This window comes from Vitis riparia, chromosome 12, assembly GCF_004353265.1.
Source record: "Vitis riparia cultivar Riparia Gloire de Montpellier isolate 1030 chromosome 12, EGFV_Vit.rip_1.0, whole genome shotgun sequence".
Lineage (NCBI taxonomy): Eukaryota > Viridiplantae > Streptophyta > Magnoliopsida > Vitales > Vitaceae > Vitis > Vitis riparia.
In genome coordinates this window covers 2,899,384-2,918,033 of record NC_048442.1, presented here as the reverse complement: position 1 = coordinate 2,918,033, position 18,650 = coordinate 2,899,384, and the positions used below count along the sequence as shown (strand labels likewise).

Sequence of the window (18,650 nt, the reverse complement as noted above, 5' to 3'; positions counted from 1 at the left end):
CCTAGGTCAAATTTTTCTTAAATTATTACCCAAGTTACATTTTTTGTACTTAAGTTATATTATGTATACCCTAATACCTAGGTTACATTTTTAGTATCTTGATAACTAGGTCACATCCTTTGTACCTTAATACTTAAGTCACATTTTTTTTACCTATGTCACATTATTCATACTTTAGTACTTAAGTCACCTTTTTTATACTTTAAAAATTAGATAAGATTTTTTTGAACCTTACTATCGATATCATTTTTAACATTTTAATACCTAGGTCACGTTATTCATACTAAGTACTTAAGTCATTTTTTTTGTACCTTTAGTACATATTGAGATGGATGAACTCAAGGATGTGTAGTAACCACTTCAAGCATAGTAGTATTCAAGCAAGTGAAAAAATGAAAAGCTTGTATCACAAAGATCATGAACTCCATCTACAAATAAAGACAAAAAAACTGCTATTAGATTCCTTTGATTATGTAGTAGCCAATTAGAGTAAGCCACATGTAAAAAAGAGGTATATATAAATATACAAAAAAAAAAAAACGATGATGATCAGTGGCACGACACTTGATGCCATATGTGGAAAGTAGAACAAAAACCTTGGTTCATGCCATGATGTCCAATAACGGGCCAAAAGAAGTACCTAATACTACAAAAGAAAAGTTGATCTAATGTGAAAAATGATGAAGAGAATGACAAGAAGAGCATCGACAACAAATGGAGGCACTCCTATTTTGCCACTAAAATCTTAAGATAGGAAAACGAGGTATTAAAGGTCGTCACAAACAATATGAACTCCACAATATACACTAATTCCCATCCAATTAGTAGATCTAGAACCTTCCTTTAAATTAGTTACACTTGCCGAAGAACAAACGTAAGTTCCAAAGTTGATTGACACCTCTAAACGATGATCTAATTATGATCATTACACCTTAACTGAGAGCAAAGGCCATTCATATTCTAGCATTGAGCAGGTGGAAGATAGTTTGGCATGAACTGTCATGCGTGCTATAGAGTGCAGTCCTATCCATCCCTTGAATTGAGCAATTCAAGCATATAATACTGCATTTTGCATATTGGATGATATTAGTACAGTTTTTCATACACCATATCCTAAGGCAAGAGGCATTATGACACTTTCAATGCCTAAATTTTATATGATGGTGATAGAGACACATTTGATCATTCGATGCACTTTTGACAAGTAATGACTTGTGAAAGTAATAACAATGCTTTATTATGCAATGCTTTTGACAAATTATTTCCATCATGCTCAAAAGATTGTTGATTGGCTTCATCTCATAACTATCCAATGAGGCCTATCAAGATGATATTAAATGTCATAATAAAAGTTTACATTATGATAATATCATTTGTATTATGATTAATCTTCTAAGTTGAGAGTGTTAGAAGATTTGTGTTGAAGTAACATTCTTCTCATAGTAATATATGTTTATGTAAATCTTCTTATAGTAATTTATTAGTTTATAGGTTTTTCATTTTACATGTATCAACAAAACTCTTTTTCATTATAATTATAGAGTTCTTTTACTTATTTATTAGTGGTTCCTTTTATTGTATTTTTTTTTAATTGAACGGTGGAGATTCAATCTCAAAATCTAAATGTTGTATGTTATGCCTTTTCAATTTTACTCATAATTATCATAAAAGTACATGTTATAGTTGTAATAATTGTAACCATATAAATATCGAGGTCAACACATGATTGATATCATATTTTGTACAAAAAACACCTTTCAACTAGGTAATTGTATGTCATCTTGTGTATACTCGACTTTCTCATGTTTTCTTTGAATTTTTTATATTTATAGTTATATTTAATGAATAATGATGACCTTGACATCTTCTTGGGACATCTCGAATGCGAGAAAAATGATGAATTGAACTAAAAACTGAATTTGCAAAAAATTCTTTGTTGTTGACATCGTTCAACCATTAATGAAGGGATTTAAGGGTTTAGACATGTATAATTGAGCTAAAACTAATTTTGTTCGCTTTTTCACTTTATGAACTTTAATTTGAGCAAATTTTAGATTTTTTGGAGGTTGTTTCCTTGTGGAATAAATTGGAGAAAGACAAACGATGTTCCAACTCAAGAAAGTACAAGCAAAGGTTCCATAAGGCCCCACTCCCTAGTTGTCACCCCTTATTTTAAGGAGCACGTGACTATAACCCATAAATGACTTTTTCTAATGTTTAAACCAAGAAAATGGGCTAGGACCAAGGGCTCACTAACTCTAAACCATCCTTGGTCTTTTTTCATGTAAAGAGAAGATGCTTTCATGTGTGTGGGAGTGGGGAACTTAGGGCTTGATATAAAAGAGAGAATGGGTAACCATTGAGAGGGTTCATTCGGAAGCTGGTTGTAATGAGAATCAAAGATGTAAAGGAAAAGATATTAGGAACTAATTTTGTTTGTTATTATTTTTGGAATTTTTTTTATTTATTTCTAGTCTTGAATTGTTTTAAGAGCACATTTGAACCATTTTGTTTAATTAGATTAATGCAATTTCAGATTTGATTTAAATATTTAAATGTTCAATTCCCTATTTTGTTCAACATTTTTTCAATTTGATATACTTTATGTTAAAAAAAGTAGGTTAATCCAACCTATGGTAATCACCCTAGAGAGGAGGGGGGGAGGGAGGTGAATAGGGTAATGGTTTCTTTTTGCAAATTTAAACTATGTGAATGTAAGAGACAAATATATGCAAGTATATAATAAAACAATGTAAATACAATTGCATATAAAGTAAAGGAGTAAGGAAGAGATAATGCAAACACAAGATTTTTATAATGGTTCAGCGCAACCCGACTTACATCCAATCTCCTCTAACTTCAATCCTAAACTTAAGGTTCCACTGATTCAAAGTTTCCAAACCAAGCCTTCAAGCAATACAATTGGATTATGGTTCCAATTCACCCTCTTGGACTTTTGGATCCAAGTATCCTTTACACTTCTCAAGAGATACCTCACTCTTGAACAACCCCTCAAGTGATACCCCACACTTGAGAAACTTACTCTGAAAGATTTATAAATAAATGATCTCACAAAATCCTAGTACAAAAACTTTAAGCTCAAATGATACTAGAAAATTAGGATTGAAAGGTGCACTAAAGATATGCAAGTTTTAGAACAATAGTGCACTAAAAAAAAACCATTATTCCAAGGCTCAAATATATTCAAAAAAGATTTGGGAAGATTGAGCCCATAAACAATGAAGATTTAGAGTCTTTTTATAAAGGAAAAAAACTAAACTAGTCGTTGGGGGTTTGACCGGTCAAGTTGGGGGTCGATCGGTTGACTAGCCATTAGCATTTAATGCTTGCCAGGTGACCATTGGACCTCGACCGAACCTTGACTAGACCTCGATCGGTTGAGGTGTGGGTCGACTAGTTCCTCATCCGATTGAACAACCATTTTGGAAGAGAGAGAAAGTTTTTTGCACCCCTCGACTGGTTAAGCTGGGGGTCGACCGGTTACTGTTCTCACCCTTGACTGGTTGAACTGGGGGTTGACCTGTTCCTAGACTGGTTGAGCTGGGGGTCGATTAGTTCCTCATCCGGTTCAACCAGTTGAGCCGTTTTTTGCTCAACAACCAACTTTTTCAACTTAAAACCTTTTAAACAAGTTTGAAAAACATTTGACACAAGATTTTAGTTGAAAATATGAAATCATCAAATTTTAAAATATTTGAAACAAAATAACTCTTAGATGATTTTGGTGCATAAGTAAATAATGCAATGCATAAAAATCTTAGTACACCAACAACCTTACAAAGAGATCTTATGAAGTTTGGGTCTTGAAAAACACTTCTCTTTGAGGTGGTTTTTTTCTTCATGATTTCTCCTTAATTTGATTTGTCTTTGTGATTGTCACTTTGGAAATCGTCTTGTCTAATCACACTTAAAATATAATCATTAGTTCTAAATCTTATTTTGTTATCATCAAAATCGAGATTAACTAAACCTTTATTTCACACTTTCAATTTAGGGTAAGTGGGAGAAAAAAATTGAAAAACCTCATCTAATACCATCATTAATCCCTTGCAAGTAGACTATGCTTTTCATTATACTTTCAATTACAATTTTTCTTACTATTCGTCCATTTTTTTTCTTTTACTTTTAACATTTTTAATATTTTTTATTGAAAGATTCACACTAAATTATCTTGTTGATTTTAGAGTATTTTTCTTGTAAATTAAAATAATTATTTGTTTTTTTTTAAATGTATTTTCTTTCTCGCTAATCTATTTATTTTCATATTTATTGTTTTAGGATGAGGGAAATAATTAATAAATTGGAAAATTTTAGGGAAAAGTGGGATATGATTCACTAATATGAAAATATATGGAAAAAACCCCAAAAAATTTTAAATTAGTATTATCTCCGTCTATTTAAAAATAATTTGAAACACATGCACTTTTTAATTAGTCATCCAATTATTCCAAAAAATGACATTTTACTTATCATATCATTCAAATCAATTAACAACTTGACTCCTCTACATAGATGTTTGGCTTCCTTTTAGATATTTATTATTATTATTATCATTATCATTATTTTATTATTTATTTATTTTTTCTCTAGAAACAAACACCTCGTAGGATTTTTATTTTAGTTTCTTAAAAGTTTAGGAATATCGTGCAAAAAAAAACCATATTTAAATAGGATTAATAATTTTTTTATTTCCTAAAATTTTAAGAGGAAAGGTTGTCAAACAAATCTTATTTAATCATAATTACCAATTCAAAAAGTATTAACGTTGTTTATTAAATAATAAATTTAATAATATATATAATTATTTTAACTATGATTAATTTATTTAATATAAAATATTTATTTATTTATATACTATATATCAAAGTACAACCATATTGTAAAACATTTGATATCGGAAAAACTCTTATAACAAATTTTATTCTCTATTATATCAAACAATTATTAATATTATATAATAAATATAAATTTATTATTGGTTTATTTATCATCAAGAATATGAATTTATTTTTAACTTATTAATACTATAATAAACTCTTCTTTTTTTTTCAAATTCTTATTATATAATGTTTCTAGAGAAAAAATTCCCAAATAATAAAATAATAAAATAATAAAATAATAATAATAATATCTAAAATGAAGGGAAATATTTACATGGAGGAGTTTAGTTGTCAATTGATGTGGATAATATAGCTAGTAAAGGGGTCTTTTTGGGAATAATGGGATGTGCATATATTACAAATTATTTTTAAATAAACCAATATATATATATATATATATTCATATTAGTGAATCAAATTCCATTTTTTCCAAAATTTTATATACCACAATCATTCACTCATTGATAGTCTATTCAAGTGAACTATACTCTTATTTTGATTTTTTTCTCTCATTTATTATTATTATTATTATTATTATTATTATTATTGGAGTATATTAATTATGTTTGACCAATTAAAAAAAATTAAACATGATGGGCATGCTACCTATCGATCGCCTCCAAAACCTAAGCCTCTAGGCTATGATTCCAACAAATATTACAAATTTCATCGTTATCTTGGGCATAGTACTAACCGATGCATAGCTCTTAAGCATTTTGTTAAATACCTCATTGAGAAGGGTAAGATCGAATTTGATGAGAATTCTATCACACTCTCAACATCCATTGTTGTTCCATCGAACCTCTTTGTGAACACGGTTCACGAACCCATTTCCTAACCATGTTTAGAGAGAGGGCAAGGCTATTTAGGACCAAACATCTTCAAGCATGGCAAAACAATAACAAACTAGCCTTAATGAGACTAATCATCCTTTTCATCTTTTTTTTTTTAATTAATTATTTATTTATTTATTATTTAATTATTTTTATAAAAAATTTCCTTGAAAAATCACATGTTATTGACATTCTAAAGTTATTTTGTTTCAAATTATTTGTTTTTTTTTATTTTTCTTAAAATATTTTTATCATGTTTATATTTTTAAATTAAATAAATTTTATAAATAGCTACCCAAATTAAAAAATCACTACTTTATAACTTTAAAATATTAACAACTTTTTTCCCATTATTTTAAGATAATTTTTTTCCATATGTGCATTTTATCTAGGATATATTTTTAGTTCATATATTTGCATATGATTTAAACACATATCTAGATGAAGTATAAAATTCATATATATATTTGTTTCCACTTTCCTTTTTTCAATTAAAAAAATTTAATTTTAGAAATCATGTCTTTTAACATATTTTTACCTCTTAATTTTAAAATTTGATAAAAAAAAAATGTATCAAATCTTTTTATTGTAAAATCTTTTTCAACAAGATTTATTTATTTATTTATTTATTTTTATCACGTAAAAAACATTGGTGTCTTATATGTAAACAAAAAAAAATAAAAATAAAAAAGAATAAAATCATCAAAACTTAAAAAAAAAAAAAAAATTGAAAAACCACTTCTTGTTGTGTAATTTGTAAACATCATTTTTTAGCTTAAAAACAATATTAGGAGTAAGTTTAAGAGTGATTTTAGAAAATATTTTTAGCTTTTTTAACACTTAAATGGTAAAAAATTTGAAGTGTTAAAAAGATTAAAAACATTTTCTAGAATCAACTGTCAAATGAGCTTTAACTTTATCAAATAGAGTGCTTTGATGGTGATTCTATGAAGCACTTTTAGCCTAAAAAATGTTTTTGAAAAAAAAAAATGTTTAGCAAATTTTAGGAAATATTTTTTAAATTTTGAAAAATCACTTGTAGTGTTAAAAAAATCATTTATAGTGTTAAAAAAAATAAAAATAATTTATAGTGTTTTATGGAGAAACACTTATAAGTGATTATATTAAAAATATAAGAGAAAATGCTTCCACTGAAAACACTTCGAGTAGAAACACTACCAAGTGTATTTTCAACATGCGTTTAGTAGTGTTTTTTAGTGGAAGTGTTTTATCTTAAAAGTGTTTTTAAGAGAATCATTTATCGAGTGTTCTTCAGAAAACAATATAAGTGAACTTTTAATGTTATAAGTGATTTTTCAGACTTTTAAAAATGTTTCCTAAATTTATCAAACACCTCATTTTGTTTTTTTCAAAAACACTTTTTAAGATAAAAACGCTTTCTAAAATCACTATCAAACAAACTCTTAATAATTTTAAAAAATTAAAAGAACATTATATTTTCCACTTTTTAATTGCTAAAAAGAAAATTATATCAAAACACAGATAAAATCCTCAACATAAAATTATAACTAATGATATATTTTTCACTTTTTTATTTTTGATATATTTTTTTTCTTTTTAAATATGGGTAACATGTGCATTATTTTGGTTTTCCTCTTTGCTTGATTAAATTTGAATTTAAACAACTATCATCAATCAAGAAAATCTCTCCTCTCATGGTTAATATTTAAAAGGGGAAAATTTTCCTTACATTTTTTAACTTAGAAATTAAAAAAAATCTAAAAGAAATAAAAAATTGTTGATTGTATCTTTTCAAAGTAGCGTGTTTGCTTTTGAGAGTTCTATAAACTTTCACAATAAAAGGAACATGAATTTTAAAGAATTTGAGATTGGGTTTGGGCCTAATTTGAAGATAAGAATTGGGCTTAAATAAATGGGCCTAGGGGTGGTATTTGAGATAGAAATTGTAGTTGGGATCCTCCCCTTAGTTGGCCCCTTAGAAGCCACCTAGGTTTTGCCATGCAAAACTCTAGACCCACAAGACCCTTGGGCCACCAAGCCCATGGTAGTGTGACAATGTTGTCTTGTTTCAAGAGACAAATAAAACAACAAAAATGAGAACAATCATAATACTATGGAATTTCTAAATTAATCTTAAAAAAAAGTCATGATCCACAATAAAAAAAATAAAAAGAGAAAAAGTTCCCATAATTATAAATCTAGTCGTCTCCGTTTTTTTGTCTTAAAAAATATCCTATTTTTGACATAAATGCCCCTCAATATATTGATTATTTACATGTGTGTGTTTTTTTAAAAGGTTATTTTGCAAGAAAAAAAATAAGGATATTTTTGTCCAAAATAGAATTTTTAGGGTTAAAAAAAAGTTGAGGATTAGATTAAATCACAAATATTTATTTCTTGTATCTTCGTTTTCTTGGCTTTGATATCATTTTCAATTAATGAAGATGTTTTAAGCATCTCATAAATGATAAGGGAGAGAGAATAAATAAATAAAATAAATCCATTAAATCACAAATATTTATTTCTTATATCTTCATTTTCTAGGCTTTGATCTAGAAATTTTAACCATCTATAGAGAGAGAGAGAGAGAGAGTTGAAGTGAAGTATGATTGAGGAAATATCAAATATATATAATATATATATAGTACAAAGAGCATGCATGAGCCATTTCATTTTTGCAAGCTCTCAACCCTAAATATTAAAACCCTAGAGGGAGCCCCTCAAAAAAGAAGTGGATATCCCTCAATTATTTCTTATCTATTTTGCCACCAAATCTCCTATTCTCGGACCTAAGCAATAAGAAAATTTAATAAAAATTTAAAATTTACTTTGCACATCAATAACACTAGCTCTTCCACAAAATCAATCTATTTTAGGACACCATTAAAGCCCTAACTTTCAAAGTTTTCCTTTTTCCTATTTTAAAGTAAAATAATTTTCTCTTTCTCAAGATTTTGATGTTGCTAAAGAACAACTGATGATGATGAAGTTTTGTTGTCGGGGGAGTTGCGATGGGACTCGGATAGCATTTGAACCACCTCTCTCATTGTTGGCCGCTCAACACTGTTCTCTTCAATGCATAACAATGCTATGAAGAATAAATGTGTCGCTTCATTTCTGGGTATTGTCGCTAACCTTGGATCAACAATTTGAATAACATTTTCTTTGCAACAGTTAGTTGTTCTTTTTGCCCATTGTACAATGTCCACACCTTCTCCAAAATCACCCACAGGGCGACGTCCCGTGATGAGCTCTAACAACACAACTCCAAAACTATATACATCGCTTTTTTCATCGACTCTTAGAGTGTATGCATATTCTGTAACAAGAATAAAACAAGAATTACTCAAATCAACTTACACAAGCATAATAATAAAAAGTATATATATATATATAGAATTACACATAAGCAATGACGTGGCAAAATGGAGCAAAGTGTTCATGGTACCAACAAAGGCCAAAAAAAAAGCCAAAAGAGTGATAGTGGATGGAGCTCTTTACACGTAAGATAAGATCGAAATCAGATGTTCAATTGCTTAAAAAATGAAAAAAAAAGAAAAGAAAAACAAGGGGGCTGACTCTATGCGGATGGAATTTATTTTTCAAATAATTATACAAACGTAAAATAGTTAAAATAATGTTCATGTCGGTTAGCTTTCACGACACTCAACGACCTGTTACGGTAGTGATCAGTGATCAGTGATCAGTGAGTCAGAATTGACCAGCTCTGATCTCTGATCTCCGTGGAACCCACAGATATCAATGGCACAGAATTTGATTAAGTGCACCCCACTCCATTGTATTATTCTATTTGCAGTGTGGTTTTCGAAAAAATTCTACCTCACCACAATCAACGGGTGGTGTTTTTAGCTGTCACTGTTGCAAAGTCAGGGGCTGCAGTTGGGTGCTGCGCGGGTACAGGGAATACAGTGTTTTGTCGCCGTCTGCTCAGACCACTTGGGTTTGATTTTGTGGTGGAGGATAGGGGGATGTTTTTTTTATATCTTTTTTTAATTCTAAGATTTTTCACAAAATTTAAAAAGAATTTATTGTTTTTTTTTAATTGCTTTTTTAAAAAATGATACAAGAAAAAAAATAAATTATTTGTCTAGTAAATTGTGACCGTAGGATTAATTGAAATTGACAATGAACGGCTAGGATAGTTCCGTGGAGGATAAATAAAGTCAATGGTGAAATATAATGTGACATATACATTTAAGAAAAACATAAATTACTATGCAATCCTAACCATCTGATCGAGGCTAATTGGCAGTTGATGAGTATGATAACGAAATTATGCAATCATAACCGTCCGATCAAGCTATAAACGTGCGGTGATGATTAAAAAATAAATAAATGTCAACCATAATAAGATGCATGCTACTAGGCAAGAATAGACCACATTATGAATCATAGCCGTCGGATTAATCTAAGTGACAATAGACGGCTTGCATGATGGAATCTTCCAATGATGATTAATGTCAAACTACTAGTGGGTCACCTTCAAAATTTGACCAATCAGACGGCTACTATCAATCAAGCCATGACCCACAAATTTGGCAGTGGAATATTCATCCAAATAATAATAATAATAAATAAATAAATAAATAGAAATTAACTAACTTAACTACCAAAGTAACTGTCAATTGTAGAAACAACACATACCTGGTGCGATGTAGCCATAAGATCCTGCAATTGCAGACATGCATTCCGACGCGCCGCCGTCGATCAAGAACTTGGCGAGCCCAAAATCGGCGACGTGCGCTTCGAAACTGGAATTCAAGAGAATGTTGTTCGATTTCACATCCCGATGAACGATCAAGGGCGAGCAGTCATGGTGGAGGTAGCATAATCCTTTAGCAGCGTCGACCGCGATTTTGTACCTCAGATTCCACCCCAGGAATCCGCCCTTTTTCCCATGCAGTGCCTCTCCTAGACTCCCATTTTTCATGTACTCGTATACGAGAAGATTCGTCTCTTTGTTCGAGCAGAATGCGATTAATCGGACGATGTTCCGATGCCGGATGTTCCCTAGGGTTTGGATCTCAGCCCGAAAGCCGTGGTCATGGCTGTTGGGGCCGAATCCGAGGAGTTTTTTGACTGCGACTTCGGCGCCGGTGGGCATTTTTCCGTGGTAGACGATCCCTGCGCCGCCGCGGCCGATGACGTTGCCGTCCTTGACGCACTCGAGGACGTCGGCAACGGTGAATTCCACCTTCTGGAATGCTGTCATCCGCCATGAATCGGATGCGGTTTTTTTGAATGATTTTGCTTTGATTATCGCGGCTGCGGCGAATACAAGTGAGCAGATTAAGAGACCTAATGCGAAGATGAGCTTGAAGTCGGCCGGTGGTTTTCCAGGCGTGCCGTTTATGGCGGTGAAATTGCATGGATTGTTGAGGAGAGAGCCGCAGAGGTGAGGATTGCCGGCGTATGATGAGGCATTGAAGAAGGCGAATTGGCCTGATTCAGGCAGTTTCCCGGACAATTCATTGAAGGAAAAATCAGCTATAGTGAGGCTCTTCATGGATCCAATCGACTTCGGGATCGCTTCGCTCAAGTGATTCCTCGATAAATTCAAGTAATTCATGATCTTGATGTTGGAAACCTCAGATGGGATTGGCCCTGAGAGGTTGTTCTGGCTGATATCAAGGTAAGTCAGATGAAAACAAGCCCCAATCTCCAGTGGGATTTCACCGGAAAGCGAGTTCCTACTCAGATCAAGCTTCAGCACCTGCTTCAGCTCGCCAATGGAGGGAGGTATGGGACCCGAAAACTGATTCCCACTCAGCAAAAGTATCTGCAGAGAAGTGAAATTCGATAGCGAGGATGGCAGCCGTCCTGAAAGAAGATTGTTTGACAAATTCAGCTCCCCTAGTTTCTCAGGAATGGATGAACTATTATGGTTTTCAGGCAGCGTCCCGGATATATAATTGTTCTGCAACTCCATGAGATTGAGCAGAGGCAGGTATATGAATCCACCAGGGATGCTGCCATTCAAATAGTTCTGCCCAAGCCTCACCCTGGTGAGACTAGAACACCTCCCCAACCCCTCCGGAATTGGCCCGAAGAGGAAATTCTTGAGAAGAATTAGTATGCGAAGCTGGTTGGACGAGCAAAGGTTGCCGGGGATGGCGCCGGTGAGCTTGTTGGAGGAGAGATCGAGCTCCTGGAGCCTCCCATTCTGGCCTAATCGTTCGGGAATGATGCCAGTGAAGTTATTCATCCACAGGCCTAGTGTCTGCAGATTGGGGAGCTCTGCAACGAAGTCCGGAATGGAGCCATGGAGGCGGTTCAAGAACAGGTTCAGCAAGCTCAGCTGGAGGAGATTACTCAACTCTAAGGGAATTTCACCTGTGAGGGCGTTGTTGGAGAGATCAAGGTTCACCAAGCTTGTTAGATTACCGAGACGATTCGGGATCGAACCAGACAGCTGATTGATGTGGAGAAAGAGGGTGTTGAGGGACTTCAAGTTCCCGAGCTCTTCCGGGATGTGCCCGTCTAGCTCACAGCTCGAAAGATCCATGTGAACCAGGTTGATCAGCTTGCCAAACTCACTTGGAATACCGTCTGTGAAAGAATTGTAGTACCCCAAGTAAATTTCCTTCAAACTTGTGAGATTCCCCAACTCAATAGGTATTTTTCCGCGAAGATCGTTGCCTGCAAGCGATAAGTACTCGAGGGCGGCCAGGCCTCCATAGATTTTTGGGATTTTTCCATAAAAGAAGTTGCCCCCAAGGTCTAAGTACCTGAGCTTCTTCAAGCTCAAGACGCCCTGAGGGAGAAGAGCAGTGAAGTTGTTGTTGTATGCGTCTAATACTTCCAAGTCTTCCATTGTCGAAAAGTTCCAATTCAAGCTGCCGCTGAACTGGTTGTTGGAGATGTTGAGCCACCGGAGGGAGCTCAAATTCTCAATCTCTATCGGGCCAGTGAAGTTGTTGCCGGAAATGGAGATGTTGCTGAGCTGATCAAGGCGGGAAATGTCTGGAGAAACTGAGCCGCAGAGGTTCATATCTGTCAAGTCCAGTGCCACAACCCGCCCATGAGCGCATTGAATTCCTCTCCACCAGCAGACCGAGCTCAGAGTCGAGACGTTCCATGAGCTCAAACCCGGATCAGAGAACGCAAATCCCCGTTTTAGAGCCACCAAAGCGTGAAAATCACTGCTCAGAGAAGATGAAAAAGATGGGGTACTCAGCCGGAGGAAAAGGACTAGTGCAAGAGCAATGAAAGAAGCCATTTTCCAGGAAAAGATTTTCAGGGAAATTGGAGTTGGAAGAGAATACTGAGAGATTTAAGGTGCTGGGTGAGGTTAAAATTGTGGGAAAAGTGGGGGAAAGTGAAGGGAATCTGGGAAACTTCAAGTGTGCACAGGCTTGAAGAATCAAACATCTTCAACAACTCAAGCAGTCTTGAAATACAAGGAAGAAGCTAAGCCTCTACTTTTCTTTTCTTTTCCTTTCCTTTCCTTTGCTTTCCTTTCTTTTCCTTTCTTTTCTAACCTTTGATGATCATGAAACTGAGCTAGAAAACTGGGTTTTGGGTGATGGCTATATATCAATGAGTATCAAAGCAAAGCAAAGGAAAGAAAGAGAGAGTGAGGAAAAAGAAAAGCAAAGTATGAGTGAGTGAGTGAGTGAGTGAGTGAGTGAGAGAGAGTGAGAAAAAGAAGAAATTAAAGAAAGCCGTTGGATAACCGAAATTTAAAGTTTAGATTAGGGAGAGGCAACCCAAAAAGAAAAAAAAGAAAAAAAGAAGAAAAAAAAAGAAAGTAAAGTTGATTCTTTCTCTCTCTTTCTCTTGCTTTCTTTCCCTGTTCATGTGACAAAAATGCCCTTTAGCTTTAATCAAAGCAACACTCTTTATGGAGAATTTGCACTTTCATTCAATGAAAATGGCTGAATTCTCCTTGTGCTTTTGGTGAATGACTTAAAATATGTTTGTCTCCTAATCAATTGTCACAAAGGTATCTAATGTACATGTTGTATATCATTGCCTCAAAGCTGAGTGTATTTCAAAAAATGGCACTGTTGGCTTCTTGTGTCCAAATTTTTTGCTGACAGATTTCTATTCATACCTTAGTAAACAAAGGAATGAGCAATCGCAAAAGAAAGTAAACCGAGATGTTCTAAGCTCGTATTTCTAATGTCGTGTAAAGTTGTAAGTCACTTAAAAGTTTAGCTTATAAGAATTAATCAACTAACCATTGCTTATAATTAATATTTGGAGTGTGGCACATGATTAATAATGTAAGAGAGAAGAGAGTTTAAAATTACACCAATGTGGTATGATTTTAATATATATTTTCTTTTTATTTTCTTTTCCTTAATTTTTTTTTTGGACACTGAATACAATCTTACAACCTTTGAAACATTATATGGTGTTGGAGTTGGGTTTGCGTGTTTAAGTGGGTTAACATGATTCAACAAAATGAGAAATCGGAAGAACATTTTGGGGAGTTAAAACTGCTTAGAAATTGGCATTGTATGATCATAAAAAAAACATCTCTTACTCTCTCTTTTTTAGAAAAGTCTGAAAGAACACGCTCTTACAAGAAAGTCATTTCTCTTAAATTTCTTTTATTTTTTTAAGTGTAAGAAGGTTAACATTTGTGTTGTGGACATAAAATGATTATCATTTTTTTGTATAGTTTTATTCATGACTTAGGGTAGAGAATTTGTCAGTGAAATAATCAATTTAGATTTTTGGCATTTTAGAAAGTAATCTGAAGTCTTATTTCCTTCATATTACGGGTATGTATTCCTAACCGATTTTACAAATTCATAATAGGGTTTTGCTTTTGTTATTTGAAGAATAAACAAAAAAATGAGAAAAGGATAGAAGTAAACCATGGATAAGTTTGGTATTTTAGTTACAAATCAAAAGAAAGATATCCATAGTATCTTCATAGAAATAGTAAAGACCAAGCATTTTTTTAATTAACCGATCATTTCAATGACTTAATTAGAAAAAAAAAAGCTCTTAATAGACAAAGAACGCGACAAGAAAAGCATATAAGCACCTTGTCGATGGATGCCAATGCATGGAGGACCCATAAAAAGTATAGTATCACACTACATCTAATGTTGTCTTAGTTGTCTCTATACGGTTTCAACACTTTGTACGCATGAAACATGTTAACCTAATGATGCAATCGATGAATATCTTAGTCTATAATCTAGGTTTACACAAGGGTAATTTTCTTATTTTTAAAAATTTTTGTTATTGGTCTTGATCCTTTTCTCTTGGGTTGGAAACATGTGCCTGCAGAATCAGTGGCTGTAAGAAGTAAAAGGGATGTAATGATTATTAATATATGATTACAATGTTTTTTTGAATGATCAATATATAATTATGTAGTAAGGATAGGTTGCATGGAAGACTGAACCAGGTAAGCTTTTTTTGATCTATAGTGCTTTATTCCTTCCACTTCCATGCCCTAAACATAGAGAGAGAGAGAGAGAGGGAAAGAGAGAGATTATCCATACATAGAAGGGGAGAGAGAGAGAGAGAGAGAGAGAGAGAGAGAGGGAGAGATGGAGGGAGGTAAGGGGACCAACAGTCTATGTAATGTGTATTGGAGGCTTGGAGCTTTATTAGAAGATGGAATAGTCTTAAAGAGAGGGCTGAAAAGTAAAAGCAGATGATGGTATTTGCTTTTGATCTTCCACCTAAAAAGAAAAAGCAAAGAGAAAAATCCATGACCCCCCCACCTCTCTCTCTCTCCTCTCTGATCTATCTCTCTTCTTTCACGTGGAAAAGAGTGCTCTTGTATGAACTTGAACTCAATCAGAACAACCCCCGCTTGACCCCTCATACATGGGAAAGAGTGCTGTTGTATTAACTTGTGTTTCTCTCTCATACATTCTTGTGGGCCTATTGTCATAGAATGCTGCATCGGTGTGGCTCCACTCATGTTAATTCAATGCATTGCCCCTTTGCCCTGGGGGCTCTCCCTCAAATGGGCAATTCAAGGCCATGTATGTGGGGGTGGGTTGGGTGGGTTCTCTATTTCATTGCCCTTGGCCTCCCAAAGTGCTTCTCTTTTGAGGTGTCTCTGTCTGTTTTCTTGATGGGCAGGTCTGCCCTTTTGAAGGGTCACTGTCTAGTGGGGTGTGAACCTCCCTCTTGTGGTCTCCGCTTCATCTTTAGCTCAATAATAGCTTACTAAGGGCTAACCTTAACACCTTTTTGGGGTATGGTCCTATGAACCATTTGTGTTTGAATGTTCTTTTAAGGTGTAAAGAGTGAGAAAATGATTTATTTTAGAACAAATTTACTTGTATTTCAATTTTATATCAGGATGTTCGAGGTTGATTTCAGTGAGAATATTTTTAGAGCTCGTTTGACAATGATTTTAGAAAATGCTTCCAATATTTTTAACACTTGAAAAATTTTAACATTCAAGTATTAGGAACATCATAAACATTTTTTAGAATTAATACCAAACACATTCTTAATGTTTTTACCAAAAACACTTCATGATATAAAAAAATAAAAGTGATTCTGCATTTTTAATTTTTTTAGCATTATTTTTTTTTTGTAATCAAAAGAGTTGTTTTCAAATACAAAAAGATTAGAAAGGTTTCCTAAAATTATTGACATACGAGATCTAACTTCGATATCATCTCTTATATAAGTGAAAATTTTAATATTAACTTATTAGTGTAAGAACATAAAAATGAATCATTCACACAATAGCACGTGAGATTTTATTGTAGTTCAATCAAACATGACTATATTTATGGATGAGATAAAATCATTCTACTGTACTATAGATGTATTTCCTGAACTTTTGCCATGGTGGAGTGATTAAAAAGTGAGCAGTTGTAAATGGTAGAGCCGGGGGCACTAATCAATAATGACGAGAGTTGTGGTGAGGTGGACCCTTTCACTTGAGCTAGTTCCCGCTTTCTTTCTAGCAGAGGTTGCGATGTGGCATAAAGGTGAAGATATTAGGGTTGGATAGTTGGTTTAGGTTGGAGAATCAATGTCCTTCAATTTCAACTTTAAAGGTAAGTGTGGTTTCCCTAGGAGTCGGTGGCTTCATCAAAGAAGCAATTTGCTCATTAGTAAGACAAGAAAAATAATTGACAAAGTTATGATGAATATTATAGAGCATAAAAAAAAAAAAAACATATACAACTATTGAGTCTTAAAATATCTCAAATTTATACGATTCTTATACTAACAAGTTATATTAAGACATCACTCCACCAAACATCTCCTACTATTCCTCACATCTCTACCTAATCGGCATAAACTTTACATACCCATATTTATCTTATAACTTTTTTCTCTCATATCCTATGATATTTATAGTCATAACAACTTTCCTCATCCCGAAAACCTATTTAAATGTGTAAAATACTCGAAATATATACCAAAAAAAAGTTTGAAATACTTTTTAACAAACACTAATCTAGTGCTAGATTAAAAATCATTGATTATTACCATCTTTTTAATTTCATGTTAAATCTTTATTTTAATTTTTTAACATTTTTTTGTAGTACCTTGGAAGAAGTCTCCAGGCTTATATCAACTGTGGTGTGATGATGTTGTGATGATGAAGGTATGTAGACATGCAAAGGGTACACATTATTGAAGATAGATTTTTGTGATTGATTTTTCAAATTTAAATATAGACAGTAAAGACAGTCTGATACAATGAGGTACTGTCCATATAGAACAGGCTGCAGCCATACTTTTATTTTTGGTTTTTGATTGCCAGTATTTGTCTGATCATCACTTCCACCAGATCTGATGAAATTGTAGAAGAAAAAAAGGATAAAAAAAGAAAGGAAGAAAAGTTAAAAGTACAACCATACTTTTCTTGATATCATTTTGTTAGTTTTTGTAATTATTTTTTATTTTTTTAAAAAATAAAGATAAATTCTATATAGTAAAATTTTTATACAAAAAAGTATTAATTTATCTTATATTTTTAAAAATTATTTAATTTTAAAAAAAATTGAATTAGTAATTTTTTTAATATTGTAATTTTTAAACAGTTTTTTTTTTAAATCATTATTTTTTCAATATAAAATTTTAAGAGTTATTATATTTTACATATAATTTATGACTATTATTAGATTTTTTTAAAATAAGAAATGTATTCAAATGCACACTTAATTATTAGATTTGATCTTAAATAACTTTTAAAATATAAAATCAAATGCAATTGTTAACTATAAGCTCATATGTTAATTATGTATGTTTTAAAATCCTAAGAAACTTAGGATTTGTTTGACAACTATTTTTAAAATAGTTTTCTGCTCTTCAGAACAAAAAACTGGAAAACTCGCTCAACAACCAAAAACTATTTTATATTTTTGTTATTAAAAACATAAAATAAGGTGTTTTTAGATACCATTTTTAGTTGTTTTATGTTATTTTTACGTATTTTTTAAGGGTTGTTTTAAAAAATAAGTATACAAATATTTAGAATGATTAAAAATAAAACAGTACACATAAAATTATTTTTAAAACATATTCAAAATATTAAAAATATATTAAAAACATTCTAGATTTCTAAACAGACTTTTGTTTTATAAAACATTAAACAATAGTTTTTATAAACTATTCTCAAAAACTATTTTTCAAAACTATTTTAAAAATTAATTATCGAACATGCCTGTATACTTTTCTTGCAAAAGAAAATTAGGTTTTTATTTAATTAAAATTTTTCAAAAAATGTTGGCTTATCCTTATTGTAATAAAAAAATATTTTTAAAATATAATTTTCGAACATAAATACAAATATACAACTATAATATTTCTTTTGCATTTACCTATCTTACCACTAAAAATAAAAGTTAATTAAAAACCATCCTAAACATGTTAAAATGATTGAATAGTTCATTCATTCTTCATAATGGTTAGTTTGACAACATAGTTGATAATACTAACACTATGATGTTCAAAGCTCTAAGTC

At 32.3% G+C, this 18,650-nt stretch overlaps 1 protein-coding gene across 1 annotated transcript; it reads right to left on the bottom strand.

Moving 5' to 3' along the window:
- Nucleotides 1-8,325: 8,325 nt before the first annotated feature.
- On the bottom strand, nt 8,326-13,369 carry LOC117926981 (leucine-rich repeat receptor-like serine/threonine-protein kinase BAM1). Its single transcript, XM_034846324.1, has 2 exons — nt 10,382-13,369; nt 8,326-9,035 (listed from the first exon to the last, which is right to left on the bottom strand). The coding sequence occupies exons 1-2, from the start codon at nt 12,954-12,956 to the stop codon at nt 8,680-8,682; spliced, it is 2,931 nt and encodes a 976-aa protein (XP_034702215.1). The 5' UTR covers nt 12,957-13,369; the 3' UTR covers nt 8,326-8,679.
- Between the last annotated feature and the right edge of the window lie 5,281 nt (nt 13,370-18,650).